The 15451-nt window shown below is 43.6% G+C and overlaps 2 protein-coding genes across 4 annotated transcripts in view; one reads left to right on the forward strand and one right to left on the reverse strand.

The window, feature by feature from the left end:
* The window catches only part of PRSS12 (serine protease 12), a 32943-nt gene extending 26901 nt beyond the window's left edge, over positions 1–6042 (reverse strand). Inside the window, exon 1 of the mRNA XM_056489954.1 lies at positions 5664–6042. Coding sequence (XP_056345929.1) covers positions 5664–5979 — 316 coding nt within the window. The 5' untranslated portion in view covers positions 5980–6042. The remainder of the gene's footprint in view (positions 1–5663) is intronic.
* The window catches only part of METTL14 (methyltransferase 14, N6-adenosine-methyltransferase subunit), a 61369-nt gene that overhangs the window by 29951 nt on the left and 15967 nt on the right, over positions 1–15451 (forward strand). For all 3 annotated transcript variants that reach the window (XM_056489957.1, XM_056489956.1, XM_056489955.1), the window contains 2 exons: positions 14354–14753; positions 14856–14944. In XM_056489957.1, the coding sequence (XP_056345932.1) occupies positions 14688–14753; positions 14856–14944 (155 nt within the window). In that variant the 5' untranslated portion in view covers positions 14354–14687. The remainder of the gene's footprint in view (positions 1–14353; positions 14754–14855; positions 14945–15451) is intronic.

Here is a 15451-nt window from a genome sequence, read left to right on the forward strand (position 1 = left end):
TCTAAAAATAAATAAAAAGAAAGCCTATTTTTACATATAGGTAATATTAAACCTGCCATTTAATAGAGGTAACCAAATATATGGTACATGCACTTTGAAGTATGTATCAACCTCTGTCATATGACCAAGTCATAATTATGTAGCAAACAAATCAAAGAGCACTAATGAGAAAATTATTTCTCTGTTGTTTACTCAAAATGTTGTGGTATTCAGACACCTGGTAGTTATATTCCCAGATCAAGAGATACATTAGTTAACAGTAGTGGCATTTCATAAAACAGAACTTCAACATCAAGACTTTTATTACAAGTAGCTTAGTTTTTCTTTCCAGTATATAAAGCTCTCTCTTCATTATGAAACACAGCTCTGTGTTTCCTGTGTAAATTGATCCTAGGGAATTGCAGGATAACAGGATGATCTGCCATTGTGTGTGTTTATGCTGTATTACCAACTATCTGTTTCTGTGTTAATATTTTAATTGCAAGATAGTCAGTGTTTGCATTGCAAAATTACCAGGAAACACTTTTTCACTTCATAGGCAGCAAGAAATTTAATATTTAGCATGACTGAAAGGATACAGCAGTAAGTATCCACTGTAAAACCTCAAGCACCCCAGCACGTGTCTCAGAGGCTTTCTCTGTGCTGCCCCTGGAGTACAACAACTCTGCATTCCCTCTTAGGAAACATGTCTGGCTTAAGTGCATGCACTGGAGGCTCTAGGTTTCTGGAGTCAAATGTATAGTAGCATCTCAAATTTTTAAGTTACAATTTTTCAGCTCTTTTAGTTGCTGAAGTAAACTAAATCTGTTGGGAGTAAGGCTAATGCAGTAGTATCTACTCTTTCTGCTCTCCACCAGTACAGTATGATGTCAGACCTCTGCTTAAAGTGCTTATCAAACCTACCCTCCCTCAACACACAGCTCAACAACAGGGAACAGCAGCACCAGGACCCTGCCATGGCTCTGCCCTCCTCAGCACTGGTCAGGAAGAGAGAGGGTGAGGAGAGGTGAACTTACTCCACAATAGTTTAAAAAACAGGCACAGGACACAAAGCAGGCCTATGAGACAGCTCTAAATACATACTGTGGTCCTAGGACAGACTTAATTCAGCCCTTTATAAAAAATACAATCTGCTGTCTTGACAGAAACCTTCATTTATAAACACTCAGAAAGTATGTATGCATTTACTGTAATTGTGTTCTAGCTGAGGTTACTGAGAGTCAATTCCTGTTGTTTACATACAGTCTGGTAATTTTAGTTGTACTGGTATCTGCCCAAGTCAGAGTCTTTCCTATCTGCTATCACTGTTGAAAGGAGATTAAGTTATACTTGCAAATGCAAGGAAGTAAGGGTATCCAGTGGGTGCTGCTGAGACTTGCTCCACAACACCTGCCATATAGGCTGAAGATGAGACACTCGGGAAAACAGGGAGAGGAAAACCACCCAGCCAACTTTTAATTAACTCCAAAAAGCAGAATAGCTTCAAAGGAATTGCACTGTTGTGCTTGGCCTCTTTTCCCATACATTCTCATGTGCAGAGATGCTGGGTGACTTCAAACCCTGTTTTATTTTTTACATTTCACTGGGAACGAGCTTAGTTACTGTGTGGCTGAACTGCAAATAGAATGGGAATCACTTCCACTTCTGCTGTAAGTGTTAGCACTGCAACAGTGGCATTTACGGTGTTGGCTTAAGGTGTGCCATAGTTCCTTGGCTAACACCTGTCCAAAGGTTTGCAATTTGGCTGTAAATGCAGGCTGGGAAAATAGGAATCAGAAGTAGAAATTGCCTGTGCCTTTCAGCCTGGTGCAGTGTGCTCTGAAATGGCAGATTTAAAGCAAAGCAAAAGAAGTCATTTCAATTTTGGAAATCTGTAAAAACAGCAAGTATTTTTATTTCTGCCCTAACGTCCGAGGTGTTCCAATGTGGGATTGTGCTACAGAAAGGCCCTGCACTGACAATTCATCTCTGATGTCTTGGAATCAATTAGGTCAGTCCAAATTGACATCAAGTGTGAGGGTTTTCCATTGATACATGATGCTCTATATCCCATGGGACCACACTGTAACTTGTAGTATTTAGAATACACAGGGATGACCCACAATACATACAAAAGGGACTATCCCAATTCCAGAATGAAACTAATTCCATGGTTTGTATAAGGTACTTGTAAAAAGCTACATGTAGCACAGGTAAAACCTAACATTGGTTCAAATCAGTGGAAACTTCCCTTCCATGATCAGACCTGACTGAAATCAAAGAAATGAATCCTTTTCACTTCAGCAAAATTATGCATGGTGCTCACTGTGATCAATGAATGCTGCTATCGCTTCGCTGAGCACTGCTCTTAGTCTAAAGTTACAATTATTTTCCCCATGCATTTTAACCTTGAAAAAAGGGTGCCTCCAGCAGAACTACTTTTTAAGAACAATCTTGAGGACCGGAAGCAGTATTGCATACTCAAGGATCCTTATATTAGAACTTTCATAAATATTGTATATGCTCAGTTTGTAATGTGCTGTGTTGGTTCCTCTGCAGCACTGAGATCCATCATGTCAGCAGTCAGTGGTTTAAGGCTCTGAGAAACTAAACTGAAACTGAGCAATGTAACGGGCTCTGAAGGACTGCAGTTGTCTTATGTGGACAGAGCCGGAGAAAATGAGGGTTCTCACACTGTGCAGCACTGGTGAGAATAGTTCCAGAAGAGCTGCTTCTTGGAAGGAAAATATAGACATTTATGTTTCAGTTCGTAACCTATTAAAAAAAAAAAAATTTCAAAAGTCATTCCACAAACTGCTTGGGCTACAGTATAACAGGCAGGGAGAGAGAATAATCTAGTGTTTTATGAGCCTGAGGCTTGATTCTTCTCTCACAACAGTTTAGTGAAGCTTTATTTGACTGACATTAGTGTGATAAAAGCAATTTTAATGGAAAGGTTCTAAAGTTCCTGGACATTTATTTCGAGTACTTTATTTCCAGTTCTGCCACTGACTTCTGACAAAGACACTTGTCTTAAAGTAATTAGTGTCTTAAACTAATGTGTAACAACACAGCATGAACAACATGTGCAAAAAAATGTAACTATGTGCCACACAAACATTGTGTGGCAGGAGCTGCTCCCAGGTACTGTGTTAGGCCTTGTTCTTGGAGCCTGAGTACACCACAGGTAATGTTATTAGCAGCAACCAAAATACTAAATTCTGGTGGACTTATACTGGCTCTGTGTAGAGTATGCTCATATTCATTTATTGCCCTCTGTGATGCCCTTGGCTAATCATTGATAATTTATATGTATTTGTATTTGGTTTACTTACTTTCAAGGCATGAATAAGTAATGTTACCCAGACCTTTTTGAAGGAAGGAAATGAAACACCAAAACCTATTATTTTAAACTGTAAAACTGATTTTAGACTGGTACTGTACTGTATAATTGCAAAGGCACTTTTTAAAAAAACTTTCATTGTTACTATTTAAATAAAACAGTTTAATATATACACATGCACAAAGTTTAGCCAGTTAACTTTGCAGATAAGTCATAATATTTAAGCAAGAAAAACCCAGAGATTTATAGGTGAGCCTTTGAATATGGTATTGTATTTAGTTATGGCAGGTGCCTGACACTGAGTATGGGCTTCTTTAGCCCAGGCCCAGGTGCAGTGAGTTTCTCTCTCAGCGGTCTGTCCCTCTCTAGCAGTAACCACATCGTGACATTGCCTCACTGCCATTTTGCTTCTTGTAAGAAAGGAACGTATTTCAGGGAGAATGTTACAGTAATTTTTATTTCTGGGCAAATGGCTTGATTTGTGTCCATGTTTCACCTTCAGCCATCTCACAAACTCTGTAATTCTTTCCTATTGCCCCCATGGAGGCTTTTGGACAGACATTGGCCCTGATGATGCCACTAGAGTTTACCACCCAGTCCAACAGGAATAGCTGATCTGTCCATTACAGAGTATTGGCTGTTGTTCGGTAGCTGTGTCTTCCCCCTTAGGGGGAAATCCAGGGCCAACCTGGATTTCCTTTTTCTGGGGGAACAAAGCAGCCTTCTGAAAAGACTGGAGAAACACAAGCTAAACCCAAATCATTCAGAATTTTTGGGTGTTTTTTTTGCTTAAATCCCCTTTGTGCTGAACTTGCAAGGGATTCTGAAACTTATTTTACTATGTGCAAGATTGGGTTCTTAGGAATGAACTGCCATGCTCTTCACTATTATATTAGACCAAGTTCTCATAAAGTTTTTTGGGAACCAGACTGAAAAATTCTAAAAAAACCTATTAATACACTGGGCTAAATTAGAGAAGCAACTGTGGTACCCTTTCTGAAAGTGAGATCAGTTAAAGGCCATGAAGTCTTTTGGGGTTTTTTTCATCTGTATCCAGGTATCTTTTTTGTCCTCCATGCTGCCTGGTATTCTTTCCAGGGAAACATCTGTACTGCATAACATCGTTCTGTCTTCTTGAAGGAGTACATTTGACTTGGAACACAGCTTTGGAAGCCACATTTTTTTAATGTGTAAATGATCAATAGGGACATTGGTGCCTCCATATCCTCTTCATGTGGTATTTTATAGCAATATGTATAATTATCATGTTGTTCAAATTAGCTTTTTTTTTTTTTTCCATACACCTTCTATGGCTACTGTGGGAAGGGAAGAATAACAATCCTTTTCAGTCATCTGAAAGTAAACTAATTTTAAAAAAACCCTCACAACCCAAAGTCAGATTTCACAACAAACAAAATAGTAATATTAATGATCAGCTTCCTTGCTGACTTTGTGCTGTTACAAAAGATGTAAAAGGAAGGACAGCGAAGCAGAAATTTTAATTTTCATTTCAACAATTACGCTTGATGATGCTTAGTATAGCTATAGATAGGACACCATTCTTATTTAGGTAGGAGATAATACCAGAGCAATGCAGGAGAAAAGATGCAGTAATTCAAAACCAGACTGTACATCAATATATTTAATGCTAACACCGATGAAATGCAAAGCTGATCAAGAGCTCAATGCTGAAATTGCTGTTTAGTCCTTTTACTCTGAAAACTTCCACTGAAGTCAGCAGAGTTAGTCTGGAATGTGTGAGGGGAGCACAGGTCTCTGGGCTCAGCTCATGGATGTTGCTGAGCACCAGCACTAACTTGCGAACCGCATTATCCCAAGACGTGAGGGGAAAATAGAAAGTCACATTGTGTAAACAGTTTGTTTTGGAGCCAGGCATCCTTCTATTTCTCTTTCTGCCACTTCACTTCTGTAGACCAAGTGCTTCCCGGACAAGTGAACCCGGTTACAAAAAAGGGATACCAGCCAGCCCTGGCAAACTGAGCCTCCTGAACGCTTACGGCATAGCTTTGAAACGCGGTTCACCTACCCAGTACTAGAATAGCGGCAGAATAAAGCCAGCCGGGACCTTCGTCTTTACGCTGCATCCTCTGATGCACGCGTTTAACTCTCCTCTGCGAACAGCTTTGGCTGTCACTTAGGCAGACGGTGTCCGTCCCCTCGTTCCCCGTTCCCTCCAGCGACAGGGAACCGGGTACGGGATGGGAGAACGCCGCCGCCCGGCCAAGGCTCTCAGTGTCCGTCTGCCCCCGCGTCCCGCAGCCCCGCGCTCTCCTCCTCTCCGCCGCCACCCGCGCCCCGGGCTCCCCCCCTCCCCGCTCACCTCGCTCGCAGTCAGCGCGGCCGCGCTCCGCCGGGCCCCGGCCGGCCCCGGGGTCGCAGCCGGGCCGTGCTCCACCGCCGGGCAGGGCGCAGGAGCTGCGGCGGCCCCGCGGCGGCCGGCCCGCCGCCCCCCGGCGAGGCAGAGCGGGCGCCGCCGGTGCCCAGGGGCGCTGGACCGCGGGGAAGGCCCCGGCGGGGCAGCCGGCGGGGGGCTGCGGGGGGCGGGCGGCCGGGAGGCTGGCGGAGACCTGCCCTGGCCCGCGGGCTCCGGGGATCGCCCCTATCACCAGCGCCACCACGAAGCCGGCGAATGTCATGGTGCCAGTCCCGCCGGCTCGGGTCCATCTCCCCCTCTCATCGCGCCCGGGATGCGAGGGGGGAAGGCGGGGCCGCGGCGTCCCGCTAATCCCCCTCGCCGCACACCCCTGCCTCCCGCCCCCGGCTGCCCGGCCCGCGGGGGCAGGGCGAGCGGGGCGCGGAGAGGCACAGCCCCGGCGGTGCCGGCTCCCTACCTGCCGCAGCCTGCCCAGCGCGGCGGGGAGCGGAGCGGAGCGGAGCGGCCGCCCGGCCGCGGGCACGGCCCCTCGGGCAGCCCCGGAGGGGTTTACAGCCCGGCCCCGGGGCTCCCTCCCGCTCCCCCACCAGCCTCGGAGCTACCGCCCCCGTACCATCCCTCGCCCTCGCCGGCGGTCCCGCCGCAGCTCCGCATCTCGCATTGGGGCTCTGCAAAAAGCAGAAGGAGCCGGAGCAGAGCCTGGCATGGGGCGCGCACCTTCGGGGCGAGAAGGACAAAACGAGCCCTCAGGGCCGTCTGGGGCGGCACAGGGATGGAGAGATCCCCAGACGTGTTAGCGAGGAACAAAGGGGCTGGAAACAAACGCCGTGAACGTCTTCGAGGGTTTAGCATTATCCCAGTCCCGTGTGCTCTGAATAGTAATCTGCGTATTTCCTAGCGAGCACTGCATGACCTGATCATCTCTGAGTTCCTTGTCCCACCGGGATGGCTGTCAGTTATTTCTACTTCTTTGTCTCATATTGTTCAGTTGTTAGTTTGGGTTAGTTACTATATTTTATTTACTGCTGGTTTTAATCTATGCCGTTCATTCTTGAGGTCCAATTCTGCCTCATGGAGCACATACCCTTTATTTGGCAATTTGTAATGTGAGTCTATTGATTCACCTCTCCATAAGATCCTTTTTCCTCTCTAATTTGTTTTGTTGGCAAGTGTTAATCTGGTTCCTGAGTGAGCACATCAGTATTTCCATTATCTTTTGTTGAGACAAAAGTCTAAAATAAAGAGGGTGCTTTCTGCTTTCCATCCAGAATACTGCATATAGCCAGTGAACAGTGCCCTTCTTTTAGCAGCCTCCAAACTGTTGAAAAGGTGCAGAATGCAACTTTACCAGTTTAAACTTTTGTTTATAAGAACAAAAGAGCTTCAATGCTAAGGAAAGCAGGTACCCTAGTGGTTGGGATTGCCTGTGTTCATCTTAGTTCTGCTCATCTGTAGTTAATTCTTTCTTGCAGCATTACAGTTTGTATTTTAATCACTCACAAAGTTAAAGCATACTCTGCTGGGGTTTCTACAGCAACGTGATAACTATGCTATCACAGTGTCTGTTGCACTCCTTTGTGGACAGAAACGCACAGATTGTTCTTTCTTGCTGAGATTTCTTCTGGGGATATGGATATGCTTTATTTTAAAAAGCATCAGGACTGGCAAGAATTTAATTTGATTTCAAAGTATTTGATTATATATAAGACATTAGCCTGAAAGCAACTCATTATGGCCGTTTTTAAATTGTCTGAAATTCTGTTTCTGTCGTGACAAGTTGCTTGCTTTTATCCTTTGGGAAAGACCAGTTAAAAGCATGCTCAGCCTAGCTGGTTAAGGTTTCCTTCATTGCCTAGTAAACACTTTTTGGCATCAAGTAACAAAAATATTTTGTTTTCCCCTGACCTAAGCTCTTTTTCCAACCTTCTGTGCCTGGAAGACAAAGGGTTCTCCTGATCAGCAGAGGGGGAAGAGAACAAATGAGTATGATGAGTCTTGCAAAGTGCTTCAGGCAAAGCTCTGAGCCTGGCACTTATTCATGCATTCTGATTGCATTCCCCTCCCCAAGGTGTGTGGGCTGTGCAGTGAACCTTCTTTACCTACTTGGGTAGAGGTATTTGTGCTTGAGCTTGCAAAGTGGTACTCAGCAGGAGGGGCAGGCTACTCAGGGAAAAAGGTTTGGAAGTGACCACAATTCCAAAAAAGCATCCAGAAAAAAAGCAGCATCATAATGATTCACTCCCAAGACAGGATTCAGGATTCAGGTATAATGGAAGGATCCACATATACAGATTGACTCTTGAACATTTTAATTTTTATTATGATTGTTCTTTTAGATGTGATCTTATAAGGAGAAGGAGCCTTCGTTTTAGTAACTATAAATGAGCTTTCCCTATGATATGAAGTCTGTTAATGCTACAGGAAATAAAGCTTTTGTTGCAATTTACAAATTAGGGACTCAGTCTGATGTCCATTCCAGACATTGATAGTAAACTCAGTGTAAAGAGGAGGAGCACTCTTTGAAGGAATCCTGGAGCTAATGGAGGTTTTTTTGCAGGCTGTATGCTTTGCACTTTGCTCGCAGCTTCTGTCTTATCTTGAGCATTTCCGAGTGTCTCCCCCATATGGGTTCTCTGGTGTCTGAGCAGTGTGAGCACATGCAAGTTTGTCCTGCGGCTCTGGCACTTACAGGTGCCACGCAGAGAATCACTCTGATCTGCTTGACTGCTTTTATCACACTTGTAGGAAGCTCATTATCTCTGTGACTGCTGCCTCTCTCACATGTAGTCACAATCATTCAAAAGTTATTGCAAAGAGCAAAGACAAAGCAAGAGTTACATTTACAGATTGTGGTTTTGAGAACCTTGATTCTTTGACTTAAAATGGACTCTCAGACTTAAAATAACAATTAAAAACTGCACTGTGCTTTAAGAGTGGACTTTCTTTTCACATATTTAGAAACAAGAAACAGAGGATTATTACACTGATATAGCTTTAGAAAGATGCCAAATATGAAATACTCTTAATGCATTTGGCTGCCATAAAAAGTGTTCTCTCTGCTGTACAAAACTGTTGAAAACTCATTCAAAAATTGAATTGCAAATGAAAAGGAAAGAAAAAAATATGTTTTCTTAGTTGGGAAAATAGGCAAGGATTTCTTTGGAAACCTCAAAATCAATCTGGGTGTTTACCATAACTTGGATTCTGAGATTATAGCATCTAGCTTTTCAGGGAAAAAAGGCAAAAATTGCTGAATAATCATAAATCTTTGGAAACTGTGCTAGTTAAACTCCTGCTGCAGCACTGGGGGATTTAAAGTCAGTAATCTGTGTTTAACAAGGCCTGTATTTTTATAGGAAAGCAAAGGCTTGTTTTGGTCTTTTGGGATTGGTGCAGAAAATAATCCATTAAGATGACATTACAGTGGGTGAACTGGCTCCAGGTGAAGCCCAGTCCTCCTTTTGCAAAACGCTCCAATACTTAGTCTCAGTATTTAGGTTGTTTTGACAGCAGTCCCATAGACCAACACTCATGACCAAAGCTGGGAAATCTGTCCTGTGCACTGGCAACTTCCATGACAGCAGCTGGAATCATCTGCCAGAATACGCTGCTCCCTTAATATTTCCATGCACAGATTCCTTAGGTTACCCAAGAAATTGAAATATTCACATAATACAGAGCAGTGTGATTTATTCATAATATGCAAGGCTTTAAAGGAAACTTACTCAAGAGTTTCCTTCATCCTAATAGCTTTCTAAAAGCACTTGATAGTTCTTCCCTGTGGCTGGCTCTGATTTCGCATTGTGTGAGGATACAGGTTATTAGAGGACTAATTTTCAATGAGTGGTTCATGTGAATAGGTGAAAATATCTGATGTGTGGGTTAACCATGCAAAAATAGTAGTCCTGCATTTCAAAACATTTAATACCAAGCATTTAAAATTCAGCTGGAGAATCAGTCTAATTCTGCTGCCATTTGAATCAATAGGAAAATTCCCTGATTAGCCTCTTCCTATGTTCAGTAAAGCTGCTTACCTTTATTTTTGAGTCACTCATGCAGTGTGCTGTCAGCAGAGATTTTAGAAAAGCTGAGCACTTCCAGCTGTTGGTGGAATTCAGTTAAAATACTGGTGACAAGTAAATGCCTGACTCAGTTCTGTCTCACTGCCACTTACAGCCTTATCCAAGGTATTCTCTCCTGCCCAGGTTAGCATCAAGCAGCAGAGCAGATGGGACAGTTCAGAGCAAGTGCTGACTTCAGGCAATTAGCTATGTGAGAAATTCCCCCAGGAAAGAAGTACAATGCAGAGAAAATGTAGTCAAACAGCCAGGCACAACAATGAATTTTTTTTCATACTGTCAAGCCAACAATTTTGTGCCTTTTCTTTTTTTTTTTTTTTTTTTTTTTTTTTTCATATAATCAACTACACTGGGGCGAATAGATCAAGTGCTGGAATAAATGGAAAAACTTGTACACATGACCTAGTGGGCACTGGGTGAGATCAAACGCCAGGCTGAAGTCAGGACTAGGAGAGGAAGCAAGGCTTCACACAAAGGAGACTTCCATGTGCAAAATGAGCCACGGAATGGGTGCCGAAATGAGTCAACATTTTTAGGATGTAAGTCAGTGCTCTTATAAAATAATTTTATTCATTAGTGTCATTCTTTTTAACTACATGGGCAGCAGAAATTTGAAATGCTGCCAAGTCTGACTCAAAATTAATTTGGGTTTGTGCTTATGTGGAAGAGAATAGGCCTTTTGTCCATAATTCCATATAAGCTCCATAGGGTGACACTGCATCGCACAGGATGTAGCTGAACAGCCGGTAATTGATGAGGTTTCCATTAACACATAACACAGTGTGCACAGTAATGAGATCACAGGAAAAGCTTTTTTAAAGTGTGAAGTACTTTCTTGTACAAGGAGCCGACTTCGTATTATAAGGAAATAAGGAGCCCATTTTCCTGGAACAAGGCAATAAGAAACTTGATTTTCTGGAGGGGTTCAATACATAGGTGTATATGTGCTCAACACTGGGTTTCACAGACATGATGAAGTAACTGCAGTTAAAACTGAAGGGTTTAAAACTGGGAACCAGTTTCTGTGGCGTGTGTAAAGCAGGTTACAGGAGTACCCGGTGTAACACTTTGGAGCACTGCAGACTGGATGATTCCATGGAGTTGCTACTATTTCAGCAACACCCAGGAAGGTGCAACTGGCACAGCATACGGGCCTGTTCATGCACTCCCAGTGCCTTGGGGTTTGAGCTGGTTTGATATTTCTTCCCTGAGCAACCTGCAAGCACTCCTTATGCTCCTCTCACAGAAGGAGCGTTCAGCAGATCCCAAGTGTGCAGTGCCATGTGGCAGAGTGGGGAGTGAGGCTGGTGTGTGAGAGCAGGAGAGCCCCAGCCTCCTGTGGAGATACAGCAGAGGTGCTGCTTTATCTCCTGATGCTCACAAGGGGAAGTAAAGGCAGCATCCCATATGCTGCAGTCTCTTAACTGGGGGAAAGGGGAGGCTGCGTAGCCAGCCTATAAATAAGTATATTTAAAGAGGCAAGAATATGCCAAGGAGGATATTTTGAAGAAATGGTATAGAAAATCACATTTGTTAACAAACAAGCTTAATGGAGTTTTGCTAAGAAATGGAACTTCAGTTCCAAACCTGACTACCCTGAGGCTGTATGAGATTTGGTAAGTGAGTCAGTCCTTTAAGCGACAAAAAATGTGAAAAAAAAATTGTTGCCTGGGGCATTGATCCTATCTCCAGGGAGCCTGCTCAATGTTTGACCACCCTCTCATTAAAAATATGCTTCCTAATGTCAAGTCTGAATAGCTGTAAATAGGGTATCTTGAATTAAGAATATGGACTATAATTTTGGTAGTTTGTGATATTTCTAGAACAAAACAAATTGATCAGAGGAATTTTTAAAAGCAGAAATTATTTTTTTTCCCAGCAATTAAACAAATCCAGTGCAAGGTCTTAAAACCCTCTCTTGACCATCCACATTTTTCATCAAAACAAAGTTCTGTTCAAAAAGCTTCTCTAATTCTGCTCGAATGCTGCTGGTTTTCTTCCAGCAATGTTGGATACTGTTTGTGAGGAAACCAGAAAAATACTTAGTTCAGGCCATTTAAGAAACTAAATAAGTTTCTTCCATGTAGGAGAATTAGAAATATTTTATAATTTTTAAAACTTTTGAGTGCAAGTCACTTATTCTTGCTGACAAAGTAGAATGAAATATGATGCCATTCAAAAGTGAAGGAGTTACAGAATCTCTTTGAAAATTCCTGTCAATGGTCACATCCAGCTATGATCAGTTGGCGCAGGGGCAGCAGCTCCAACATCAAGGTTCCATGTCCACCACAAAGGACATGTCCGAGTGGATCAAGTGGCAATGCAACTTGATCTAGATGGAGTGTGAAATCGCAGCACATGCCGGGCAAATTATCCACAGCCTGTGGCAGGGTGTTTATGAAGGCTCTGTTTTGGCTGGATGCTTGAGGGCTTACTAAGGACAGGCAATACTCACCAGATAGACACTCTGCTGCCACTTGGTTACTTCCAATGCATTTTTAAACAAAATTGGAGCTGCTGCAGTGAGTTTGTACAGATTCGTGGCTGTGGAGTTTTTGCAATAGGCCCATTAAGTCAGCTTTGCCTTCTGGTGCAAACACAGCCTAAGACAAGGGTAGAAAAGCAAGTGCAGGTGTTGGGATACTGTCACTTGTTCAAAATAGGCTCCAAAATCAAGGTAACAATTTATGAAGATATTTCTGAAGAAGTAGATCTAGGTACTTCACTGAAAGTATGGGGAAAAGGAATATGAAATAAGAAGAGTGTGATGTTAGGCCATGCTAACATCTGTTTTTCTATTATAAAACATTCTTATAGTTTCTGTTTTTCTAATCATCTGTTTTGATTTAAGAGATAAACTTTCTCATTTCACCTGTTTGGTCCTTTTGGTTCTTTTAGTTTATGAATTTATTTAGCATCCAACAGGGCAAAATGTAGTTTTAGTTTTGTGATGTGAAGAGCAATTAATGTGAGAGAACAGTGCTAAATTAAGCAGCTTGGGTCTAAATCTGTGTAACTTTTACAATAATTTCTACTGACACAAAATAAGTAGCAGTTTTTTGCTAAATGGAGTAGTCTAGACTTTAATATATGTCAGTGCAACACAAATCCCGAATGGGTGTAGAATTGTGTCATTATTTGTGTTTTATAAATACTTTATAATGCCATTAATGGCTAAACAAAGTGGCAGAGAATGTCTGCTTATTGCACAATCACCTGATGTTGGAAGTAGATACCAGTAGGCTGGAGGGCAGGATTTGAATTCAAAATCACCGCAGCAATAGAAATAATTAAAAAGATTGAATGTATGTCAGTAAAGGGAAGTGAAAGGTAATGTACTCAGGGATCATCAGCTAAATGGAAACAGGATGAGGAAACAATTGGCTTCATAAATATGAAGGAAAAAGTCTGGATAATGGATCAGAGTTGATGGCAGTTGCATAAACTCCTTAGTCACCATTAGACCAGTGAGACTTTGGTCTGATACTTACCTTAACAGAAACACAGGCTGGATATAAGGCTCCGGGAGCTGAAACCACAATATGCACAGAGAAGAAGAAAGGCATGGAGCATTCTGCAAAAATACAACTGTTTTGTTTTGAAAGAGTACATGTATGCAGCAGAACATCTTCATAGCCATTAATGTTTGTAAAGATCAGCTCATCTTAGCAACCAGTTCTAAAAATGGAGTGCAGGCTCCCACAAACCTCATCAGATCACCTCCAGGAGGAAGTGATTTTGTTACTGTGCAGAGACCTCCACTGTATTCATTACAGCCAACAATATCAAAACAGTGTACAGTAGCATGAGACAGCTACTGAGCATTTATCTTCCCATAATATTTCCATAGATAGGACAGTATAACTAGTAATGTATTCCCTAAGGAGATAAAAAACTCAACTTTTGGTATGGTAGGGTTTTAACATTTCAAAAACTCCATCATATTTCTAGGATATTCTGTCACTGAGAAATGGGAGTAGCTGGAAATAGTTTCTTTCTGTATTAATCGGCACGTCTTTCATTCCCTTTTCTTCACGCATCTTCCTTAGTTTTCAGTGTGACTGTGTGACCTGCATAAAGTCATTGTCATGTACACAATTCAAAAAAAGGAGAACAACATCTTGTGTCACTGAAGTGTGTCATTGTGTGGCACTCAGAAACCGGCAGAGGAACAGCACGCGGTGTGTAGCAGGGAGCCGAGTGTCACTTCTCAGCTCTTGCTGCCACATCGCTGGGTCTGGCAATTACGGGAAGAGTTGGTCCGTGTGAGGAGAGCAAACAGCAGCATTAATTACAACTGCGGGATCATTTGTAATGTTTCTGTAGTCTTTTGTTAAGTTTCCATTTGTGAGACAGTAGGCAACTGATGTTTATTGCAGCCCTTTATTTCCATCTTCATTGTTCACGGCATTCTGAGTCGTTCTCAGAAAGTCAGCATGAAATCTGGATTAGATGGATTCCCAGACAGATAGTACAGAGGAGAGGGGAGACAGGAGGAAGTGGGAGAGACACCAAAAATCAGATGAAAAGAGTTTCAAAGATTCTCTTCTCTCACAGCGGAAGTTTCTAAAGGATCGGAAGATGAAAGCAAAACATGAAGGTGAACCTAAGAATAACCAGAGTGGATACTGGAATTGGATACAAAGGATGTACTTTAGAAAAACCGAGCAGGTGCTTAAGTGGTCACAGCTGTGATACGGCCTGAGCCGGGTGTCGCCTCAGGGGCGGCCCTGCAGCGGCGGAGGGAGCGCGAACTTCACTCGTACCCGGAACAGCGCCCGCATCCCCGGGAGCGCGCGGCACAGGGATTTCCCTGTGGGAATTGCGCGGTACGGAAGTGACGCGCGGGCGGGAAGTGACGGCGGCGGCGGGAGCGGGGCCGGAGCGGGCCATGAACAGCCGCCTGCAGGAGATCCGCGAGCGGCAGAAGCTCCGCCGGCAGCTCCTGGCGCAGCAGGTACGGCCGGGAGCAGCGGGAGCAGCCGGGGCACCGGGGCGGGGCGTGCGGCGGCCTGCGGGCCGGGCCGGGCCGGCGTGACTTTGTGTTTCCGCTCTGCAGCTGGGCGCCGAGAACGCGGACAGCATCGGCGCCGTGCTCAACAGCAAGGATGAGCAGCGGGAGATCGCGGAAACCAGGGAGACCTGCAGGTCTGTATCGGGGGGCGCTGCCTGTGCAAAACTGGGGGCTCCGTAGGAGTGCAGGCCCGGGAAGTGCGGTGGGATTGCACTCGGTGAAAGAAAACTCCGTAGTTAGTCAAGGCAGAGCCGTGACTAAGGCGAGTAGGGTCTAGTTATTCCCTTCTAAGAGCAGCTTGGAAATACAAGCTAACTTTTGTTTCCGGTGTTAAAAAAAAAAGCTACTGTGTGGGAAACCCGAGATCTGAATTTAGAAGGGGCCGTCTGCTTGCGTCCCAGAGCCTTTATGCTTCTGCAGAGCACAGTTCAGGGCAGTTCAGTTCGAAAGTTCTTATGGAACTATGGATATGTCTAGGACAGCACAAGCTACTGCATATTAGTTCTCACGTGTGTGTGAACAGGCTTAATTTTTTAGACAAACTGCTTTGGGGTAAAACAAGCTGTGCCTTTTAGAAGATAAATGAAAAATGGAAGGGAAGGGAATGAGCTTAATTCTGTAGATATATTGCATTCGTTAAA

The sequence above is a fragment of the Oenanthe melanoleuca genome, chromosome 4 (genome assembly GCF_029582105.1).
Source record: "Oenanthe melanoleuca isolate GR-GAL-2019-014 chromosome 4, OMel1.0, whole genome shotgun sequence".
Classification (NCBI taxonomy): domain Eukaryota; kingdom Metazoa; phylum Chordata; class Aves; order Passeriformes; family Muscicapidae; genus Oenanthe; species Oenanthe melanoleuca.